At 40.3% G+C, this 21,437-nt stretch overlaps 1 protein-coding gene and 1 long non-coding RNA gene across 3 annotated transcripts in view; one reads left to right on the forward strand and one right to left on the reverse strand.

Moving 5' to 3' along the window:
- Positions 1 to 21,437, forward strand: part of LOC117206482 (insulin-like peptide receptor) — a 108,092-nt gene that overhangs the window by 77,158 nt on the left and 9,497 nt on the right. For both annotated transcript variants that reach the window (XM_033445862.1, XM_033445861.1), the window contains exons 3-4: positions 10,026 to 10,200; positions 11,886 to 12,132. In XM_033445862.1, the coding sequence (XP_033301753.1) occupies positions 10,026 to 10,200; positions 11,886 to 12,132 (422 nt within the window). The remainder of the gene's footprint in view (positions 1 to 10,025; positions 10,201 to 11,885; positions 12,133 to 21,437) is intronic.
- Positions 1 to 21,437, reverse strand: part of LOC117206492 — a 122,922-nt gene that overhangs the window by 44,270 nt on the left and 57,215 nt on the right. The gene's annotated exons all lie outside the window — the stretch shown is intronic.

Genomic DNA, 21,437 nt, shown 5'->3' on the forward strand with positions numbered 1-21,437 from the left:
GGAGGGTGTGAATGCAAATTCCTGGATTGAAAACGCATCGAAGAGTGGGAAGGTGCGCGTTTGCATCGGTTGGTTTTAATCCCGCGGTGATCCACGTAGCGTCGTTCGCACAGTATTAACCTCTCTATAGCCGTTGGTCAGGACGCCAGCCACGGTAGAAAGAAACTCGTTAGGTTTCGCAGAATCGATGACCTCCTCGAGGCTATCGAGGGAGGATCGTGACTCGCTGAACGGCGGTACAGTCAAGCCACGACTGCCTTCGATCGCCGTTCACGGTTTTTTAATTGCCAAACGACTTTTCCGTGTGTCCACTCCTATCTCTGCTTTTCCACACCCCTCTTGCAATTGGTTGGCGTTGGATCGCAACCGACGCGCGATACTCGATCATTTTTATTCCTCTTAATAACAGACGGCGCCTCGCGGCGGCGGCGGCGGCAGCGGTCGTTGTCAAAACCAGCGTCGATCGACGCCTCGATACGCATAGTGTTTGAGAATTCTTGAGCGTGCCGGATGGGAGTATTGTCGCGAGTGTGTTGGTTAATTTCATACCTCGAACTTGAATTATAGCAGATACGTATGGCAGATTTTAAAAGAACCACGGAGAACGCGGCGTTTTCAGTGCCTTCTTCTCCAGCGATCATATTGAAATACATCGAGCAAAAATAATTAGAATCTCCGCTACTTATAATTAACGAAAGAATCTCGTATTTCAGAAAATGTATTTTTATTATTAATAAATGCGTGTATTAATAAAATTTCCATAATGTATTTCTACCATTAACGATTAACGAGTAACGAAAGAACAATGTTTCTCACGGGCTAAAAAATATTGGAGTCGGGAAGAGCCGTAGTACTACGTTTCTTACATATTGTTCGGAAACTTGCTTCAAATTCTTCGTTCGGTATCGCATTGTTTATGACAGGTACCATTTCCTGCATGATGTAATGTTTGCTCTTCCTAACATAGAATACACTTCACCGAGTTTGGTGAAATTTTATTTTAACATAAACAATTTTATTATTAAGTGTTTGAAAACTTTCGTGACCCAACGTGTATTCTATCTTTATAGCTTTGTTCGTAAAAGCATGTATTTGCATAAATATCCGGCTTCTAGCTATTATTTGCTGACACGTGCGCGCGAAAGTTCGTTCTAACGTACAAAGCGGAATTTTCCAGCGGTTCCAAATTCCTCCCCGAATTGCTGGGAAAATGAACGACTGCAAGCACCTCGAGTAGAGCTTATAGCTTCTTACTGGGTCATTTTACAGTTACACCGCAAGTCGGCGTGTTTCGTCAGGTTTCGGAGGTGGCGCGCGGCGATTTTGCATAAATTTTCGTCCGCGTTGATTACGGCTCTAGCGAGCCGCCGCATACCTTTTCCCGCATTATAGCACATTACACGACTGCGATTAAATTAGCATGATTTCGGGCCACGAGTTCGCGTTACACGATTCTACGAGTTAACCTATTAAACACAAGGAATCGTTGCATCGCCTGGTCGATAATGTTTCTTTAGCAGTCGCCAGGCCGAGAACTTATCGCGCTCTTGCATCTCCTGCCTATGATAGATGTCGTTTCATAGGGCACGAGTACAACGAGCTTTCTTAGACTGTAGTAATGTAGGGCTATTTAAAGCATCTAAGCTTTGACATCTTAAACGTCAGTCTGTGAATTTTGCACAGTGGAACGAAACGCGTCGTAGGTTACGAGACGCCGTTATTTTTTAATATAACGAAGGACCGAGAAAATATCGTGTAACGTGAACAGGTGGACATTAAAATTAAATAAGAATATCCTTTATATCTTACAATAATTGTTTCGTTTTAAACGCGAAAGTAAAATTGTTTCGTCGCTGTGCAAAGTTGCTCTTCTATGGCAAAGAAATTAAAAATAAAGATACGTAGTCTTCGTTGTTCGGATAACAGGAGTTTGGTAAAGTGGAATTTCATTCAAACGAAGTTCTACTACATATTGGAGGCGATGACTGGGAAAATAAGCAAGTTTTACCGTGTTTAGAAACGAAGACTGAGAAAATAGACGATGTTTCTTTTTGCTTCGAATCTGATAGCGTTGCAAGCATCGAGACATTGCTGACAATTTCACTTGGCTTATCACTATTATAGCCTTGGGCCAACCCGCCGTGATAGTCGTGATAACCGGTTGTTCGTGTCTCGTTATGCTGATAACGCAGCCAATACGCGCGCAAAAAAACGCCGATACGATTTACATACGCGATTTGCTTGGAAAGCAACCTTTTACTCGGCCAGGGCCCAAATTATCCACGTGTAAGACGGGTTACGAGAAAAATCGTCTATCGAAAAAAATCAACGACATTCTTATGTGACAAATTCTCCTTATACAGAGAAACAACTCTGTTAAAGTGAGTTTGATTGCGTTGTACGAGTTAAAACTTACACAGCGTATCATTTTTACGCAAATACTCGATCGTACTTTGATAATCGAATCATTTACCGCCGATAGAAACGATATAACGCGATCATAAAATCAGTGGCGAATAAAATCTACACTGTATGATATGCACCGGTTGGTATAGCGATCGAACAGCATTCAAATTCCTTCGAATAAAAATCTAATTGATCCGAAAGATAAGTGACCGAATAAATTCTTATACGAATACGTTATTCGACAGATTTTTATTCGGATAAAGATTATTACACGAATAATCTCTTATTCTTACGTAACTTACGTACCGTCAGAAAGTGGACTTGTCCTGTTTTCCAACTGGTGACCTCGATAACGTCTTTAAAACGCGAACGATTCCGGCTGCATCAATGAAATCCATTCTTGTAGCTTTGACTTATGACCGTGTCATATCGTTTCCACCAAATGTATACATAGTGCTATCGATCACGTGACCACGAAACGACGGAAATCGGTATCACACTGTTTAATCAAACCTAAGGTCGTTGAAATTTCTGGATAGTTTAGTTGGAGTCAAATTCGAATCCATGCAAACGTCTTCACCGACGCGATTTCACGATGTACAATCGATATCGACTGGACGTAGACGCGGCGATAAGATATGCATTTCGAGTGGTTCTGAACGGCAATCGTTTGGAAGGAAAAGCTGATGTTCCAGATCGGAAAGTAACGCCCTGAGAAAAGCAGCTTTCCATCCTCTGGGATTCACATCGGTCTTACGTTACAGTTATATTTATCTTCCTTGCTTTGTCTCCATTTATACGTGTCTCCGTTTATTTATAGGTGCGCTGTAACTATTTTTTCTGTTTATAATTTACAAAATTCACATTATTCTCAGCGATCGATAAGCTTAGAGCTAAAATCGTAGAAATCGTTGCTAAATTTGCCGAGTCACGCGCCAAATCTTTCCATCGAGCTTATCTCCGATCAGACGGAGCGTCGATATTTCAAACGCGTTTTAACGATTTACTATTTCGAGACTTGCCGCGGCTTTTAAGCCGTGTCCACAAGTATTGCATTATACCGACGTTTCGCGTCGTTTCAGCATAGCTGCTAGCTTCTTTAAAGATCAGGTGACACACTGGTATACTATATCCGGAAGTCTCGAACAGTAGTTACAACTCGAGCCATGTAAGCGTAAAATTCTTGTGTTTTGACATGTTTGGCGAGGTCAAAGTCTTGCGAGTTGGTTCGATACAGTCGACAGGAATATTTATCGTAGGAAGTTATCGATTTTACCTTTTTATATAGCGTCGACATATCGACATTCATAAATATTCATAATTTTGATAATTGATTCATATCATCGATCCTACAGCATATAGTTAACGTAAACTACGATACGAAATGTCGACACGAACTAACATACATCGTTTAGAATACGTGTGATCGATCATATTAGCGTCATTGTATATTTAACGTAAACTTGAGTGTTGTATGGCCGGAGGGAGAAGTCGAAACCACTTGCTAGAGTTACAGTAGTAAATTGCAATAATTTAATCGTTTAATTAATCGAGTTGCCCTCGACCTTTGAAACCTAGTCTACGTGAATCTTGTCGAAACGATTTAAGGTAAACTAAATGAATAGTTCCAGGATGTCTGCTCAGAATCCGACTGTGATTTGTAAGATCAAACAGATATTCGTTTATAATTAAAAATATTACGTTAATATAATAAATAAGAACGCACAATACTTTGTATAGTAAATAAAATAATGCTTCCGATCGATAAGAAGCTGTGATGGTTCAATTCTCGAGACGTCTCCAAAGTAAAATTTTCAATTGCAACTTTAACGTTTCAAACCATCGTCGCACGTCTCTGAAATTTTTCCCAACCCTCGCCTTTTCTCCTTCGAGAGCGATCGAAGTAGCGTGCAAACGCGTTTACCTGGTCGATTCGCGATAACTCGGTGACTTTTCGTTGGACGCGGCCAGAATTCGATTCCTCGCGAAACGCGACACCGTGAACGCGAGAAAACGACGAAAGGAAAAATCGCGCGAAGGAAGCGCGTTGGCTCGAGTTCGCCGGTAATAGCTTAGGTTACCCACGATTAAAGATTTCAGCTGTTCGCCAACCAAGGAATCGCGTTACGCGTTGTTCGCGCGAGTCGCTAATTCCTCAGCCACACGAGCACCGATCGGCTCGATCGGCGTCGTTAAACGCCTCCGCGTTGTTCCTCTGTTCATCGAAAATTGTATGTACGTACATGCCAAAAATCGTACGATCACGTTTTTATAACACGTAATTTGTGACCGCTTAAAATTCGCATTGTCGATATTTTGTATATCTTTGTACATTGCGCGGATTCTTTTCATATTTTCATTGGCTTGACGCTTTCACGGTCGGTGAGATCAACGTGGTGTCAAGTGCAAATGAAATGTTAATGTCCGGTGACGTCACCTTAGTGTCTTGAACTTGAAACATGTTGGCAAAAAGCTCTCCGGTTACTGGTTAAAGTTACTGAGAAATTTACACTGTCGGCAAAGCGTTAAACGCGGTCCAGTTGTTAACCTCTGCTGCGTTCCTTCCGTCATTTTCGACCCGAATGTAGCTATTCCTTGCGCGTTAAAAAATATCCCAAGTTTGAGAAAACGTACGATAAAAGCGTCGAAGTGCATGATTTCAATCCTACGTCAAATATTATTCTTAGAGATTAAAAATATTGTTGGTTGGTTGAAACGAGAGCAAGAGTGAAATGTAAAGATCAAAGTCCGGACGTACGTCCGAACTATTGTAGAACCGCATAGAGGACATTTGATAGAAGAGAAGCGTGTTGATAGTTGGGAGCCAGAAAACTGGCGCTTGCTCCGTTATCAATCGGTCGACTCGTCGTTGGACGATATGCTGGTTGGCGCGTGCCACGCGGATTCAGAGCTGATTCATTACGGACATTCGATCAACCACGGTAGCCGAATATGTTTACTCGCTGGCGGCTATCTCGAAAAAACGAAGGTCGACGTTTGGTTTATTTGGTATCTCTTAAACGTTGAAGCCCGCATCGATAGCCATCGATATCCTTTCAAAAGCCTTTCTACATCATTCGACTATCCTATTTCTCCGTTTTAATTTCTAGAATTGTGAAATTATAGCACAGCAATTTATAACCGGCAATTAACCCCTTATCCTACAACTACGGGCATAGCCCGTAGTACGGTGATCGGGCCAAACGTAAATATTACGGGCATAGTCCGTAGTACGATGATCGGGCCAAATATAATATACAATATAATGTACAAATAGCTTGTTTGCGTTTTCGGCCCAAAATTCTCAAACGTAAATCGTAGGTTAAGGGGTTAACAGCAACTAAAAATTGTCGAAGCAGTGGGAAGACGTGTATTTACAGCGGTTGTATTATTAAAAAGTCAAAAATACTTGTGGTGTACATATAACACGTATAATCCCGTAAATCTCCAATCAGTGACTTATGCTACAAATAATCGCCTGGTGACGAATAGGCCCGGTGGGCGTGTGCGTGGGCATCGGTGACATCGAGGCACGTCCGATTCGATTTTCGTCGACGATTCGTTCGAGAAAAACTGCCGCTTCGAACCGATGCTCCCAGTGCGCTTGTCTGACGTGTCTCAAGAGTCTCGGATGTTTCGAACGTAACGATGATTCCCGAGCGCGGTGTAACTCGAAAATCGGACAACGTGACGCGATACGGAAGAAACGACTGAGATTCCAAAGGTAGGAAGGCATCGTTGTTTGACCCGGCGGAGATCAGCCAATCTCACGAGACTCGAACGATCCGCTATTCTCTTTGGGCAAACAGATCAAAGCGTTTCGAATGCTATCGAACGAGCGAGCGCTGGATTGTTCGGGCTATCGTTCAGCTCGAACTAAGTTGTGTAAATAGAACGCTATCGCTCAAACATAAATAAAGTGAGTTGTTGTTTTGCAAAGCACGGTAGATACGGAAAATTAGAATAAATATTACGGGAAGTATACCACAGATCGAAGGCACGAAATGAAATTTTATAATTTGTAAAAAGAAAGAGTTTATCGTAATGCTATAAAATTCTTCAATTTCAAACTGTACAAAATTGTAGATGGAAATAAATATATACAGGGTGGTTGGTAACTGGTGGTACAAGCGGAAAGGGGGTGATTCTACGCGAAAAAAGAAGTCGAAAATATGGAGTAAAAATTTTTCGTTTCAGGCTTTGTTTTCGAGAAAATCGACTTTGAACTTTCGCTCGGTACGCGTGCGGTACGTTATAACGGATCTCACTGTAGATCGTTGTCTCGCTGGAAAAATTAAAAAAAAGAAAACAAAATTTTTATTCTATATTTTCGACTTCTTTTTTCGCGTAGAATCACCCCCTTTCCGCTTGTACCACCAGTTACCAACCACCCTGTATATATAGAGAGGTATAATAAATAACGAACAAAATTTTGCACAAATACGTGGATTTTCTTCTCATAATCAGAATGTGAATTCGATAGAATCCAATAATGTGAGTTGATTGAAAAGAAATTACAAATGGAATGTTGCAATTAACCCCACGTTGGCGTTCAACGGATTAAGAAAGTACAGTGCTGTCTGTTTAAATGAGGCATACTTGCTTAACCTTTACGTTGCAAGATCCCTGTACACTGTAATAGTAGCCAGTTATAAAGCAAGACAGCGACCGCAGAAAGATATAAATTGATTTTCTTTTCATCTTTGGATAATTGAACATTTTAATTTTTTAGCTGTAACAGTTGTTTCTCAATATAATATAATATATATCACAATAAGGAAGGACCAAGCTTTTTACGACCTTGATTCTACTTTTTGCACTTACAGTTATCGTAACTCCGCTCTAACAATGGAACGCTTTGCCAGAAAGATTCAGTGACCCCGTAGACGACTAAGAATACCAAAGAACTTAAGAAGGAACGAGCCATAGATTAACGCATTGTTGATATATGACGAGTAAGCTGGCGAATTCACGCACAAACGTTGTCGCAGGTGGCACGCATTAATTTTTTGCACAAAATAGCCGGTGGTGCGACTTAAAATAAAGAAACCTTTGTATAAACTAGTCGGTGGTACGCCGCAAAATAAAATGAAATTTTTGCATAAATTCGCCGGTGGTACGCCACGAAATAAAATACAATTTTTGCATAATCTACAGCCGGTGTTACGCTGCAGAATAAAATCAAATTTTTGCATAAAATAGCCGCTGATATATCTGAAAATGAAATAAAATTTTGCATAAAATAGTCGGTAGTGCGTCTCAAAACAAAATATAAATTTCGCGTAAGCTAGGCCGGTGGTAGGTCGCAAAATGAAATATACATTTTTTGCATAGTAGTAGCCGATCGACGATGTGTTAAAAATCGAAGATTTAGATATAGGTTGTATCGTTGATGGCGGTGTTGTGGCGATGAAATCAGGCGAGGCGAAGCGACACAGCGGCCGCGTGCCTAGATCAACTCGCGCGCGCTCTCATGTTTATCCCAATGTCAGCCGTCGCGAGTATTTTTAGCGCAACCCGTTACAGTTGACCGCGACGAGTCGACGCTTCGTCACGGTTCTTCCAGCGACGATACGTAGCGTCGCGTCGCGTCGCGTCGCGTCGCGTAGCGTCATGTCGCGTCGTGGCCACACGTCTGCATACACGTGAACCGACACGCTACTTTGCCACACGACCCAGTATTGACTCCTTGTTATTCCATTAGCTCGATTCAGAACATTCTTATGGTGCGTATCTAGATCGAGCATACGAATGCTCACTCTTTCTCCGTTTTAGTATAATTTGGTAAAATGAAAGTACGAACGAGCGTTCGTTCTCCGCTTAGCGAATCGGAAATCAAACATCCGAATGTTGGAGCAAAAATGCTCCAAAAACGCTTGTTCGACTCCTTTTTAGGGACTCGGTCCACCTTCTACGAAAGTTTACTCACGTTCGCCGCGAAGGCGTAGAGAATAAACAGACGATTAACAAATTCTATTTGTCTTATAATAGAATATTTAAAGGTACGTTATCTGCTCTTTAAAGCGCTATAAATACGTATAGAGTGGCTTTTAAACCGTCGAGTAATAATTAGAAAATAAAGTTGAATTTGGTATAAATTCCCTATTTATAATATAATATAACTGGATTGAAATTGAACCTGGTTTTACATAGTTTGCGAACACGAAACAAAACTATTATAAAACTAAACTTGCACGTAACTACGATAGCATAAAGGCGTATTCTTTGATTATCCCTCCTCTTTATCTCGTGATACTTCACCTTTATAAAAACATTCTTCCTGTTACACTTCAATCACGCGTTCATTTATTCCGCCGTTTATTACCTATTTATTCCTTCTCGTTCGTACTTATTATTTCCCAATAATTGCGTTCTTCTTGTCTTCCCTTTCCCTCTCTGTTTGTGTTTTTCCTCTTTTTTCCATGCTCGCCATCGTACGAGAATCCGTATCCTCTGAAACGCACGAATCGTTGAAACTAAGATTTCATACTTCGAGTCCATCTTCTCTCCTTATCACCAAGTCTCGTTTCGATCGACCACCGATACCATTCGTAAGCTAAGCTACGATCGATATCGCATTTTCGATTACTGTGATCGATATCACGAAGAAAGAGCAGATTAGCGGGTACGCTGAAGCAAACTGAAAAGAAAGATTTCAGTTTGTTATCGCCAGCTATACTTGGAGTGATTCACTGAATAATTTGAATAACTTTGGCGTTCAAGTTGGTCCGGTTTGCCGGATCGTAGAGAAAGAGACTGAGAGAAGGGGAGGCAACGGATATCAACGATCTAGTCAGGTTGCTCGACCTTGCCTCCGGAGGCGAGTTTCGTTTCCCTCTCTGGTCGAGATTTAATGAATCGTAATCGGTGCAGTTGCCACGGCTCAGGGTCGCCGGTGTTCTTCGTCACCCTTTCCTCGATCGTCGGTCGGCTTAGTGTTTTTTGTCTTGATCCAAGGGAACAAAGAAGAATCGGTGGACGCTTCGAAAACGAAATGGAATATTTCTCTACGCAGCTGGCGAATTCACGTCGAATTTCATCAGAATGTAGAGAAAACTGTACAGTGGCTAGAAAAAACATTCGCGAGTTTTTATCAGGCGCTACATTTCATTCTTATAAAATGAAATTTTTATAGTTATTAATATCCTTGGATCTGATTAATCTGTACGAACGCAACCACGTGCATATACTTTGTCGCAGCCGTTGTATCGTCGATTTGGATATGCCGAAGATACGCTCGTCGAGTCTGTAAACGAGCCGAGTGTTTAAAAGATGCAAAATGTTGTCTAAAAATATCCACTCTGTAATCGATATCTTATTTTGTTATTAATGTCATATATTGAAATACACTGTCCAAGTTAATAACCGAAATTCGACGGAAACGTCTAAAACCACTTTGCTCTTTCGTTCTTAAAGTCGGTAGATTAGATACGTGTGATTGGAGCTTCGCTCTACGAACGCAATTCCAAGAAACAACGAAGATAACAGCGCTCACAGTACAAGCTAAAATTCCCTATTACGATGCAAAGAAGCTGTAATGTCTATTTCGATCGACCCTTCCACGATAATTCTCTCTTCGTCGTATCTGATCGAATCACGTACATCTTTTTCTGTTGCAGTGTGCCAAAGCATAGACATAAGAAACAGCGTGCGTTATTTCTCAAGACTGAAGGGATGCCGACTAGTCGAAGGCTTCGTACAAATTTTGCTGATCGACAACGCCGAGCCGTCGGAGTATGCCAATATCTCTTTCCCGGAACTGAAAGAGATCACCGGATACCTGCTTCTCTATAGGTAATCGTTGGTAGTTCACTTTCAAATAAACGTTAGGTGGAAAAAATATAACGACTGTCTGCTGGGGTATTACGCATCCTCAATTTGTCGAACGATTTAAATTCTCTGTCGTTATTACCGAGTCGAGTAGTTTAGATTAGTTTGCTCATTCACGTTTTCTTTGGGGAGCACGTCGCGCAGAGTGAGAAACGACATTTCTACGAGATTTTCCATCTGCAAAAGTATTACGAAACGATAAGAGTGGTTTCTGAAATTCAGGTAATAAAATAAATCGTAGATTAGAAGGAAACGATACGACAGGTTTAGTTTTATCGATTTCCTGATCTTTCTGCCATTTATCGACTAAAAAGAAGTATTTTAATATGAAATACTCGAAGAAGATGGAATAATCTAATATGTAGATAGAACTAGCGATATTAATGTTTTCTAAATGTTGGAGACGGCGAGGAAAAGACGTATTTGATTGCAAAATCAAGCAAAAAAGATAGTTTGACATGGAATCGTTCGATAACGTATTATCAAGAACAGAGGTAAAAGATATGAAATGTTCATTTTTATCGGTTTGTTACTTTTTAATATCGCTCGGAGGCTAACATAGTTGGAAAGGAAATAATTTGTTAGATTCGATTCGAAGATACGTCTTGTAGAATTAATTGCAATCGTTTCTGAAATGTTCGATAAGGTGCAAAATTATGTACATATTTAATCTCACGGTGGAATAAAAAGACGATCTATGCAAATTTCAATTAACATAGAACGGATTACTATGGAAATGACTAAAAATTGCTTATCACGTTCCTTCTTGCACGTGATCCTCGCATTGAATTTTAAAACTTTGCTTCTACGACAGAGGAAAATACGACATACCGTGCCTCTCTTCAACGTCTTTTAAGTCGAATCGAACGCACAAAAATTTTTCCTTCCACAAAAGTAACGCTCTTTCACTCTGTTCTTTACACTCGTAAGGGACAAAAAAAAAAAACTTTCCATGAACCGTACGAGATGGTCGAACGACGAGTCATTGGCAAATACACAAAGGAATTAAGTGACAGAGCCAACGGGAGCGTCGCGTCGCTGCAAAGTAGAAAACCGGCGCGGTTTATCTGTCTCTACGACTTCCTCTATCGTCGAGGGCCACTAAACTTCGTTGTACGTTGTTATTATCTCGCCGGTTCCTTCTTCGGCTTCCTTCTTCCTCGTTGGTTGCCCCTTTCTGGCCACTTTTTGCACAAGCATCGAAAAGTACCGTAAACGGCCAGAACATCGGCAGGTATAAGTTTGTATCGAGACTTTTATACTTTCTATGAAACGTTCGAGAGTGGGACAAAGGTCGTGCAACGAGGTAGACGCGAAGCAGCAAAATAACTGTGGAAAATATTTCACGTTTCGAAGAAATGTATAATCTTAAAGAAGAAAACGCCTGTGAATAATAGTATTAATATCGCGAAGGATAATATTTCTTCGAATATCTGCGAAATATATTTTTGCGAGTAGGGAAGAGAGAAAGGAACGGTCGATGAATTCCAGTGTACGATAACTAGATTGCGGATGTTCATGCGTTTACGAGAAATTTAAATGTGCGAAGATATACAGGAGGCGCGTAATATGAATATAATAAATGTAAAATACATTCGCATCTGTCTTTTCTTCTCTCTTACTTCTATTCTTTTGTGTACATGCTATAGGGTAAAAGGGCTGCGAAGTATCGGTCGCCTGTTCCCAAACCTGACCGTGATTCGAGGCCATTCTCTGTTTATAAATTACGCCCTTGTCGCGTTCGAGATGATGAACCTGCAGGAGATCGGGCTGCATAGTCTAACTACCATCGTGAGGGGTTCCGTTCGTTTCGAGAAGAATCCCGCGCTTTGTTACGTGGACACTATCGACTGGGACCTGATTGCTAAGGCTGGCAAAGGAGAACACGTGATCGCGGTAAGTTATCAAATCAAATAATTGTCAAATCTCATAGAAAGTTCTTGTAGAGATCAAAGATTGTTACGCGATTATTAAAATTTGTTATACGCGACGTTTTACGATTTCGCAATATCCTACGACCGTTTAGGAAATACATTTTTTTTTTAAAGAAGAAGCTACTAATAGGAGTTGATCGAGTTTTTCGCGATACTTCGAATTTTCCATTCACTTCGGACATGCGGATTTCATCGGCGGCAGAGAAATTCATTTAATCGGCCATTGACTAAAATTTCGTTGAAGTAAATGGAACACCGGAACTCCATCGTACTTGAAAGACGCGATCGCAAAAGTGTTGATTAATGCGCACTGTGTGAGAGGAATTCGCTGCATAGATGGAAAGCGTACAATTCAGACACCGAAATTCCATCTTCCATGGCAAGAAATCGCAATAGCGAGTAACGGCGGCGCCTTCTGGCATGTGGGCCAAGTCTTGGCGGAAATTTGACGATCCTGTGGAGAGTAGCAGGAGCATTATCCGGACGTGATGCAACCAACCGTTTCCTTGGCATCCCTCGACATCGGTATAACAATTCTATTGCCCGTTAATAAATAGCCGTCAAAATGAAACGTTATTTAACATCTTCGCATGTCGTTGACTTTGAAAATCACGCTCGTTCGTTTCGTATCGTCTAGCGCGACGCTTCTTGACGCTTTTTCCACTCGCGATTCCGGGCAAACCTTTTTCGCCAATAATTTTACGCAAGCCCAACTATATACGCGAAAAGACACACGAGAGAAATATTTATTTGTTTATGTTTGATATAACAGATCGACATACGGGGCAGAAAAGCCAAAAATAAAGAAGAGATGAAAAGAAATAGAAAATGCAGAAACAAAGAGAAAGACTAAAAATAGATACGAAGGAGCAATGAGAAAAGTTATATTATGACACTGGCATAGAAAACGCTCGGGAGAATGTCGAGAAGGATACTGTACATTGACCGAGAAGATGCGATGTGGCAAGAGGATTCCTGCGATTGACCATACGCGATTTATGCAATTACATTGTAACAATCGTAGAATGTGCGATGTTGTTGCGTATGAAACAACAGGTGACTTCTGAAGCTTCTTCGTGGTACATTGAGGAATAGCAGCTGCATGATATCCGGACAGTCGACAATCGCCTTTAACTATTTTACTAATAAAGATCGTATCAGATATTATCCTTCTCTTGCTCGGTATCGGAAGATATAAACTATCAACGATACTGACGTAACTGTGAAAATCAAACGTCATCGAACGTTGCTATATTTGGTAGTCAGCCTTAAAAATTTCTGTCGAACTCTCGACATTATGGCTGCAAGACGTACAATACGGAGATCATGTTATACCATCGTATCCTAAAATTGGTTTGACAAGGTGACAGTACGATGTTCTATGAGCGTTTGTATTTTTAAGAGACTTGCAGGATCCGTGAATAAGTCCTAAAGAATCAAGACGAGGTTATAAATCAAGATTGGCTGAGAAAATAATACTTGGATCTTTCACATTATCAAGCGTGGATAATGGCGTACGATTTATGAAACAATTAAACGCTAGGTTATTTCTCCAATGATTAAAACGCACAATACGACACTCGGATAAGTTGAGAGATAATTTATTAGCTAAACGCCAGTTACGTAGGCGATCGAGATCGACCTGAATCAACTGGATAGAGTCTGACAAACATCTATTCTGTTAAAGATCCTGAGATCGTTAGATATTTTCATCGTTAGACGTATCATTAACCCTTTGCATTGCGAATTTTATTTCAATTTCGTTACCAGTAGCTCCCAACGCTTTCAAGTGTTTTATTTGAAATTTACTTTAACTAAAATATAAGACAATTATAAATAAAGGAAGGGATAATTACAAAAATAAATAAAGGAAGAAAGGAATTCACTTAAATACCAGTTTTATTCACACTGTCGTTGTATTTTGTAATTTTTAAGCGTATGATATATCTTGAAACAATCTCCAGGATGCAATCCTGGTTTTCTTTCGCACGTTTTCACAAAAAGCCTGGTTTTCTTTCACAAAGAAAGGCGGGATTGAAAGAATGTCGAGTGTGACTCGACAAAGGAGCTTCTGAGATAAAAACTGATGAAGATAGGAGTGCAAAGAGTTAATAAATAAAATAAAAGGCGATAGATCCAAGCGAGGGTCCTGAGGAACTCTGGATGTACTTTGAATTTCCCTAAATAGATATTCGACAAGTTGATAATTTGGATTTTGTCCGATAAAGAATAAGTAGAGTACGGAATAATTTATGAAGTCGATAGCTTTGTTAAAGTCAGTGTATACGTCATCAACTTGGAAGCCCTTCTCAATGCAATCCACTAGGTAGCGATGGTACTCAATCAGATTAGTTAAAGTGGATCGGCCAGTAACAAACCCGCGTTGCTCGTTAATTATTACATCTTTGTAAATAAACGATAGCTCTTTGGTTATTAAGTCTTGAAGAATCTTCGTCGTTCTGTATATAGTTGGAGCTATAATCAGAGAAGTTTAATTTTAAACGATTCTCAGTTATATTTACAATTTTATCACCAAAGCTAAATTTACATTTTGCTGAGATAAATCTGCTGTCTTGTCGTTACATAAGCAATTTAATCTCGGCTGAATATTTGATATAAGTGACAGAACATCTTGATCGTTTTTCGTAGACGCGTAGTCTAAAATCTGACAAGTACGTTTAAGAGATTTTTAGAAATTGTCGGTAATCCTATCCTAATTCCAAGCAAAAGTTTATTTTTTAGAGGGTCGATGTTTTGTATCTATGTCGACTGATAACTGGACGAATTCTTTTTTATCGTTTGTTGACGAATGACTGACATTTTTCATCTCACTGGTGTGTAAACAGCTGCAAACATTTTCACAGCCCCATAATTCTGTTACGCAAACCTGTGCCATCGCGGCTCCTTTAAAAAAAAAAAAAAAAATCCTGGTCTACGATATTGTTTTCGATTCTCTTCTACGAAAAATATATAGCAAAATCAGAGTGCAATGTCCCTGAAAAATATCAGCAAAATTGTTCAAGAGTACAAAAGATGAAATTTAAATGGACGTTTTCAAAAAAAAGTTCGGTTCGGACCGTGTTAGATTAACTTTATCGGGAGAAAATGTTTTTTGGCTTTGGTTATTTCGACAATAATTAATAATTTTCCTAGGTTTCTGCAAGAAAGATCGTAATGCGCTAAAATGAGTAGCAATTTTGCAGGAAACAAATACATCTTTAATAATCAACCTGGGAAACAAATTAAATTGTCATTCAAGTTTGCTAATCTCTCCAGCATAACCGTTTCCTTGTTTACGGATCTCCTATTTTTTAACACATCTTATCGCTCCTGTTAGAAATAAATTCATATTTATATCGTACTGGTATTTGCAAGAACGACAGTCGATCTAATTGGAATTAATTTATTAGCTCTTTGTTCCACAGTTACGGAAATTTTCTGTTACCTTTCTTAACGAATGACTCGCTTAAAACAGCGATCATTTGTCAGAGTACAATGTTGCATATACGCACCATGAAATCTGAAAGAGTTGAATTAGATCACGTAAAAACAGAATTGCAGTTTCTCTAACCACGTTAGATCGAAGTCGTATAAAAACGGAATCGAGCGTGTACGGTTGTTCTATTTTCAAGATTGTGTCACGGAACACGGCCCCATTACTCTATAAACCAATCGGACTTTGCATCGCTTCCGCTAGCCAACTTTCCGGCCACGAACGGTATACATTGCACGGAGCAAGTTTCGCGATTCGAACGCGTCGACGACAATCTTTCGCGCGGCGCACCACCGATTGCTTTCGGGTGAACGGTTCCCACGACGATTTTGCCCGATGCAGGGCAATAATATCCCACGGTTCCAGCGTAAATCAGAGAATCGCACTGCTGGCACAGTTCGCGATGAACTATTTCTGTCGTAGATCGACCGACTGTCCTCGCTGCTGGCGGGATAATAATATCGTCACGCCGTCCACGAAGAGGTGAACCGAGTCGTTTTGGTGCGCCACGGCCGATCCAGCCCTCCGCGGAAACCGGTTCCCGAACCGGTTACAATTTCTAAACGATCAGACGTTCTTGAAATAAACGTTAACCCTCCGAGGCTATACCTTTCAGCAGCTGAATCGAGTCGAAATGACCCAGAATATACGTACATCTACAGATTAAGACGTACGCTATCGCTTAGAAATACCAGCACATTTGTTTATGTCCGACAAGCTGTACTTTAAGCGTAAAGTCGCCGGTAACTTGTACTGTAATGATTTGATTCGTTACAATTAAATTGCCGATTTTGATATTATAATCGTGGAAAATTGAAGGGCTCGAAAATGCACAGAGAACGTATGTAATATGCAGAAATAAACGTGAAATGTGTAAAGTATGTGGCAATCTTCGTAATACCAATACCAATACTGTCGAACGTTGTGATCTTTATTTCGATAGAACAAAATCGATCATACGTAATTCGATAAAATGATATAAAACGAAAAATATCGTACATCTATTTCCTTATAAAACGAAAGAAACAGGAAATTGGTTCAATAGCCATTTTATGCCTGCAACGACTACAACGAAAGAAAGTAAACTCCAGTAGCAAATTTATTAAACACGTACGTAATAGCATTGGACTAGAGCCGAGTATAACACTGTAAAACAAGAGTAGAACAAGATGAAATCGAAGATACGCGGTAGCTATATTACACCAGTGAGCATCGGATCAAAACGATCCAGATCCAGTGTCCGATAGTTAAAGATTGATTCGCGAAAGCATGTGTGCCATAGCGTTCGACTATGCTCAAATATAGCGTTGTAAAGATGAGGATAACAAGAATGAAATGCAAGATATGCGGCAGCTATATTACAGCAGCGAAGATCGGATCAAAACGATCGAGATCCAGTATCCGAGAGTTAAAGGCTGACTCGTGAAAGCACACCGTCAGTTCGATGGATCGGCGTATTTGAAAGGCTCGATGCTGCGAAACCCGATCGATTCGACGCGCAATCGTCGACAGTGTTGCAAATATCCTATACAATGTTCCTTAAATGTAAATCTCATTTAACGCGATGGAATGCGGTTCGTCACGCTTGCCGCCCTCTGTAGATACAATGAAAGCTGGCGTTTTAATCCAGTCCCCATCAACCAGCTGACAATGCGTTAATTCGCGTTTAATGCGGAACATGCACACCGATCCGTGCAAGTGGCAAGCGGATAAGCGCTGCGTCATGTCGATCCAACCCTGCCAACCGATCCTTTCTTTCCGCCGTGTCACGCGCGGCAGCTTTACGCGCCACAGCCGAGAGTAACCGATCGCAGTTACAAACTTTCGCCGGTGAGAAATACCATTCGACGTTATCAGCGACCATTTAACACGCGGAAAACGTCGCTCCATCGAGAGATCGTAGTACGGCAATCTCTCTCTCTCTCTCTCTCTCTTTCTCTCTCGAGAAGGAGACAGCTGAAACACTCGTTAATTCGGAAAATATAACACGCGTCTCTCGAGCTCGTCGTCCTGCCTCGTTATCGGTTGGAATACACGTTGCCAACTCACGTACATCATGCACCATGTGTTTTAGTTTCCAACTTTGGAGAACGTATGGTTTGCGTTACACGCGAATCGTTCGATCGGAGCATTTGAAACTTCGTTTTTCGTTTCGGCTATCCCGAATCTCCGAGAAGCGTATACTTATGTTTTTATCAGATTCGCGAGATCGCGCGAGCAAGCGTACGCTGCAAAGGGCGACTCCGACAAATCCGGTCTGAAGTGTGATCGGCTTCGTTCGAGCGAGCGGTTTTCGGACAAAGAGATTCGAATCTCTAGGAACGTGTTCCTTCGTGATTCCCGAGAGTTTCGTTCGGATTATCGACAATTACGAAACGCCTCGAAGAGCTTTCATTTCTCGACGCATCCCGCGGTAAAAACTTCCACTCGGTTAGCGCTCTTACTGGCAATTTGCACCGGTTACGAAGAAGTTTCGATCAAAGAGGATTCATCGGAGCAACGGCGCGTGCCGTTATTCGCTGGTTTGTGGGTGAATTCGACGAGAGAAGAACGATAATGACGTTATCGTCGCGCGATCACGACGAACGAATTTCGCGCACGTTAGTCTGCCAACTGTGAGAAAATGTAACGTACGATTCATGCTCGACTACCTAGCAGCCTAGCCGATTTCACGAAACAATTCTGTACAATTTTTTAGTATCTTGTATCTCTGTCAATTCTTGAAAAACTTCAGTTCTGTGTTTAAAATTCTCTGGTCTAATAACAAACCTGTGCTCTTGTTTCGTATTATGCATAAAATAATTAGAAACTGACTTTGTTTTTAAACGGAAAAGCGTTTCTGTTATTCGAACACTTGGTACTCAAGCGTTCCATTATTCAAATATCATCATTTCTCTTACGTTAATATCGTACGATTCAAATTCTAAATAATTTTTCAATTCTGATATTCTCCTTGTAAAATAAAATAATTTTTGTAGGAAATAGTTGTTTCCCAGAGCAAACCTTCTTGTCATAAAATTAACTATTTCTTGCGTTTTACTATTTCTACCGTAGCATTCCTTGCTCTTGTAATAAATTCACACTATATGATAAATGTGCAGCGTTTAGTATTTTCCTTTGCACGAAAGTGTCTGTTTTCTGACATTTAATTCAATACGATTAATATGACAGATAGATGTTTATGCAAAGTCAGTTTTTAATAACGTATGCAAAGAGATAGAATCTAAATGAACGCTTACTCGTTAAATATTATTACGAGTGCTATGTTTCAATATTTTATACAGAGTTTCCGGTTACGTAGGAAACAAAATATGCAAATTATTGGAAAATTATAAACTGTATGAAAAAGCGATTCAGACAAAAAGCGAATGGGCATAATTTGGTACAATTTTTAATTAGCCTTTTTGGAAGATGGCTAGCTACAGGTTATATGAAACTGACATCAACGTTTACGTGACATTTACATTTTTTAAAATGGGATCATAATATTTTTAATACAGTAAATCGATCCGTCTCGGTCCTCTCCCCAAAAAGAAAATTCAACTTGTTTATGTCTAAGAGCTTAGCAAATATTTTATCTTTACTTTGTCAAAGTTAACGTATGGAAGACAAAGACAACGCGAACCTAAGAACTCCACCTCTCGCCGTTCCTTGTCTTTTATACGTTAAATCTGACAAATGAAAGTATATACCAATTTTCCAGGGAACGTTTACTGTATTTGAAACTACATGATTCTATTAAAAGAACCTGTATTACCTGGCCACGTAGAAACGAATCGATTACAACCAGTTTATTTGCCCTTTGAAATCATCCAATTCGTGTCTGTATTATTTTTTCCCCACGGTGTATAGTTTTCCAATAATTTGCACCTTTCGTTTGTAACTGGATACCCTGTGTATCTTTGCATATCATACAAATTTCGAATCTACAACCTGTAGCTTGAAGGAAACACACCGAAAATTACCATTAACCGACGAAGACGTTCAACGAACAACCAATACTTCTCCTACTAACGTTGGATCGCGTTTTCACGTTGGATCATTATATTGCACGACACGATCGCTAGATTAGTCGAGTACGCGACGTTTTATTTCCGCTTTGCCCTGTAAAATTTCGACTCGTCGATGTCTCTGGTGAGTTTGGAAATCGTAAGCGACGCAGGGCTACTCGATAAAGTACAGCCGTAGAAAAAAAAGCGTTGGAAAGGGAATAGATCAGAGACATGGAAATCCCGTCGCTAATTGCCGCGCGATACGTCCTGAATTATTTCTCTGGCGACCAACGACCAGAACGACGAGGGTGGACGTATGGATCGAACGGGGTGGCGAGTCGTTGTAATAAAAAGGGCGAGCCGTACCAGTGGAGCTCACGAGCTTGACGGCGACTCTTTTCCATCGGCAACTTTTATTTAAACTTTCATTGTCCGCTAATGGAAACGCAACGCAACGCAACGTCGTTTCGTCCGCGGCCGAGCGTTCTTTCGACGCTCTTTATTGATTCCTGCGACGCTAACGCGTCATATATGACGCGTCGCGTGCCCGCCGCTTCCGCGAGATAAATCTGTCCAACGGTCACGCGTCAATCTCTTTTCCTCTATCTCTATTTTTTCCCGACTTGCTTGATAACGTGACCGCGATTTCGCCGGTAATTATCCGTATCATTGAATCTTGCAACTGTGGAGAAGATTCGATATGCGTCAGCTGGTCAGCATCTTTTCAGAGAATCTATCAATCTATGGAGAACTGAGGAATATCGCAACGTCATAAATACATTACGTTTCTTTAAATTTCGTAGAATCGTAGAATCTGGCTGGAAGACATAACGTACGTAGCAACGAAAGAGAAAATGAATCGAATCCTTGGAAATCAGGCAGATGGCAAGCTTGTTGTAAGTTGTGCGAAATTACGTGGATGGAACTCTTTAACCCTTTGAGCGCTATGAACGCAATATACGTTCTCGTACAACCATTCAATTTAGGCTAGAAGTGGCGCTAAAGTGGCGTGATAAAAGAGACGTGTGGATGTTATCCACCTGACATTTTGATGATTTCGTTGAAACAAAAAAAGAAAAAAAAAATTAATTATCAAACTGGCAAACCAAAGCGAAAAACAAAGCGTGTAGCAGACTGCATTGCCTTGATGGGCGCAGTTGATAAAATCGATATGATTTCGAGTTCACTTCGCTGCGTTCGAAAAAGCACAAAATGGTATGAAAAATATTTTTTCCACCTTTTAAACCTCGCTATATACAGTGCATACATTCTTTGTAAAAATGCTAATAATAAAACTGGAACATTTGAAAATTTTCATCTGCCTCTCATAAAAGATATTTTGCAAAAATACCTACCACGCTGAGTAGAGGCTAAAGGGGGAAGATTCATTCGGACGACCTTCCATTTTTGTTAACGAAGAGGCATTTTCCCACATCCTGCACAACTAAAGAAAATAATAAACATTGTTCACGACGAAGATGCGCTGTTTGCACTAAACATAATCGCAGGACTGATTCGCGTTACGAATACAAAAAATGTAACATTGGCTTATGTATTGAAGCCTGCTTTACCATACAATACAAAATTATTAAATTTTCAATTAAAAAAATACATTTTCAAGCTTTTATATTCTTCGTGTTATTATTGCTCGATGAAATAAATGGTTATTAAGGCTTTTCAGGTCACTGCATCATTTATTTTAATTACAATCGGTATATTTTTCGATGAAAATTCAGTCCGCTCAACTTGCGCTCTTTCGTAAAAAATACGCAGCCCACGGTG

The sequence above is a fragment of the Bombus bifarius genome, unplaced genomic scaffold (genome assembly GCF_011952205.1).
Source record: "Bombus bifarius isolate JDL3187 unplaced genomic scaffold, Bbif_JDL3187 scf7180000008008, whole genome shotgun sequence".
In the NCBI taxonomy this organism is placed as follows: Eukaryota; Metazoa; Arthropoda; class Insecta; order Hymenoptera; family Apidae; genus Bombus; species Bombus bifarius.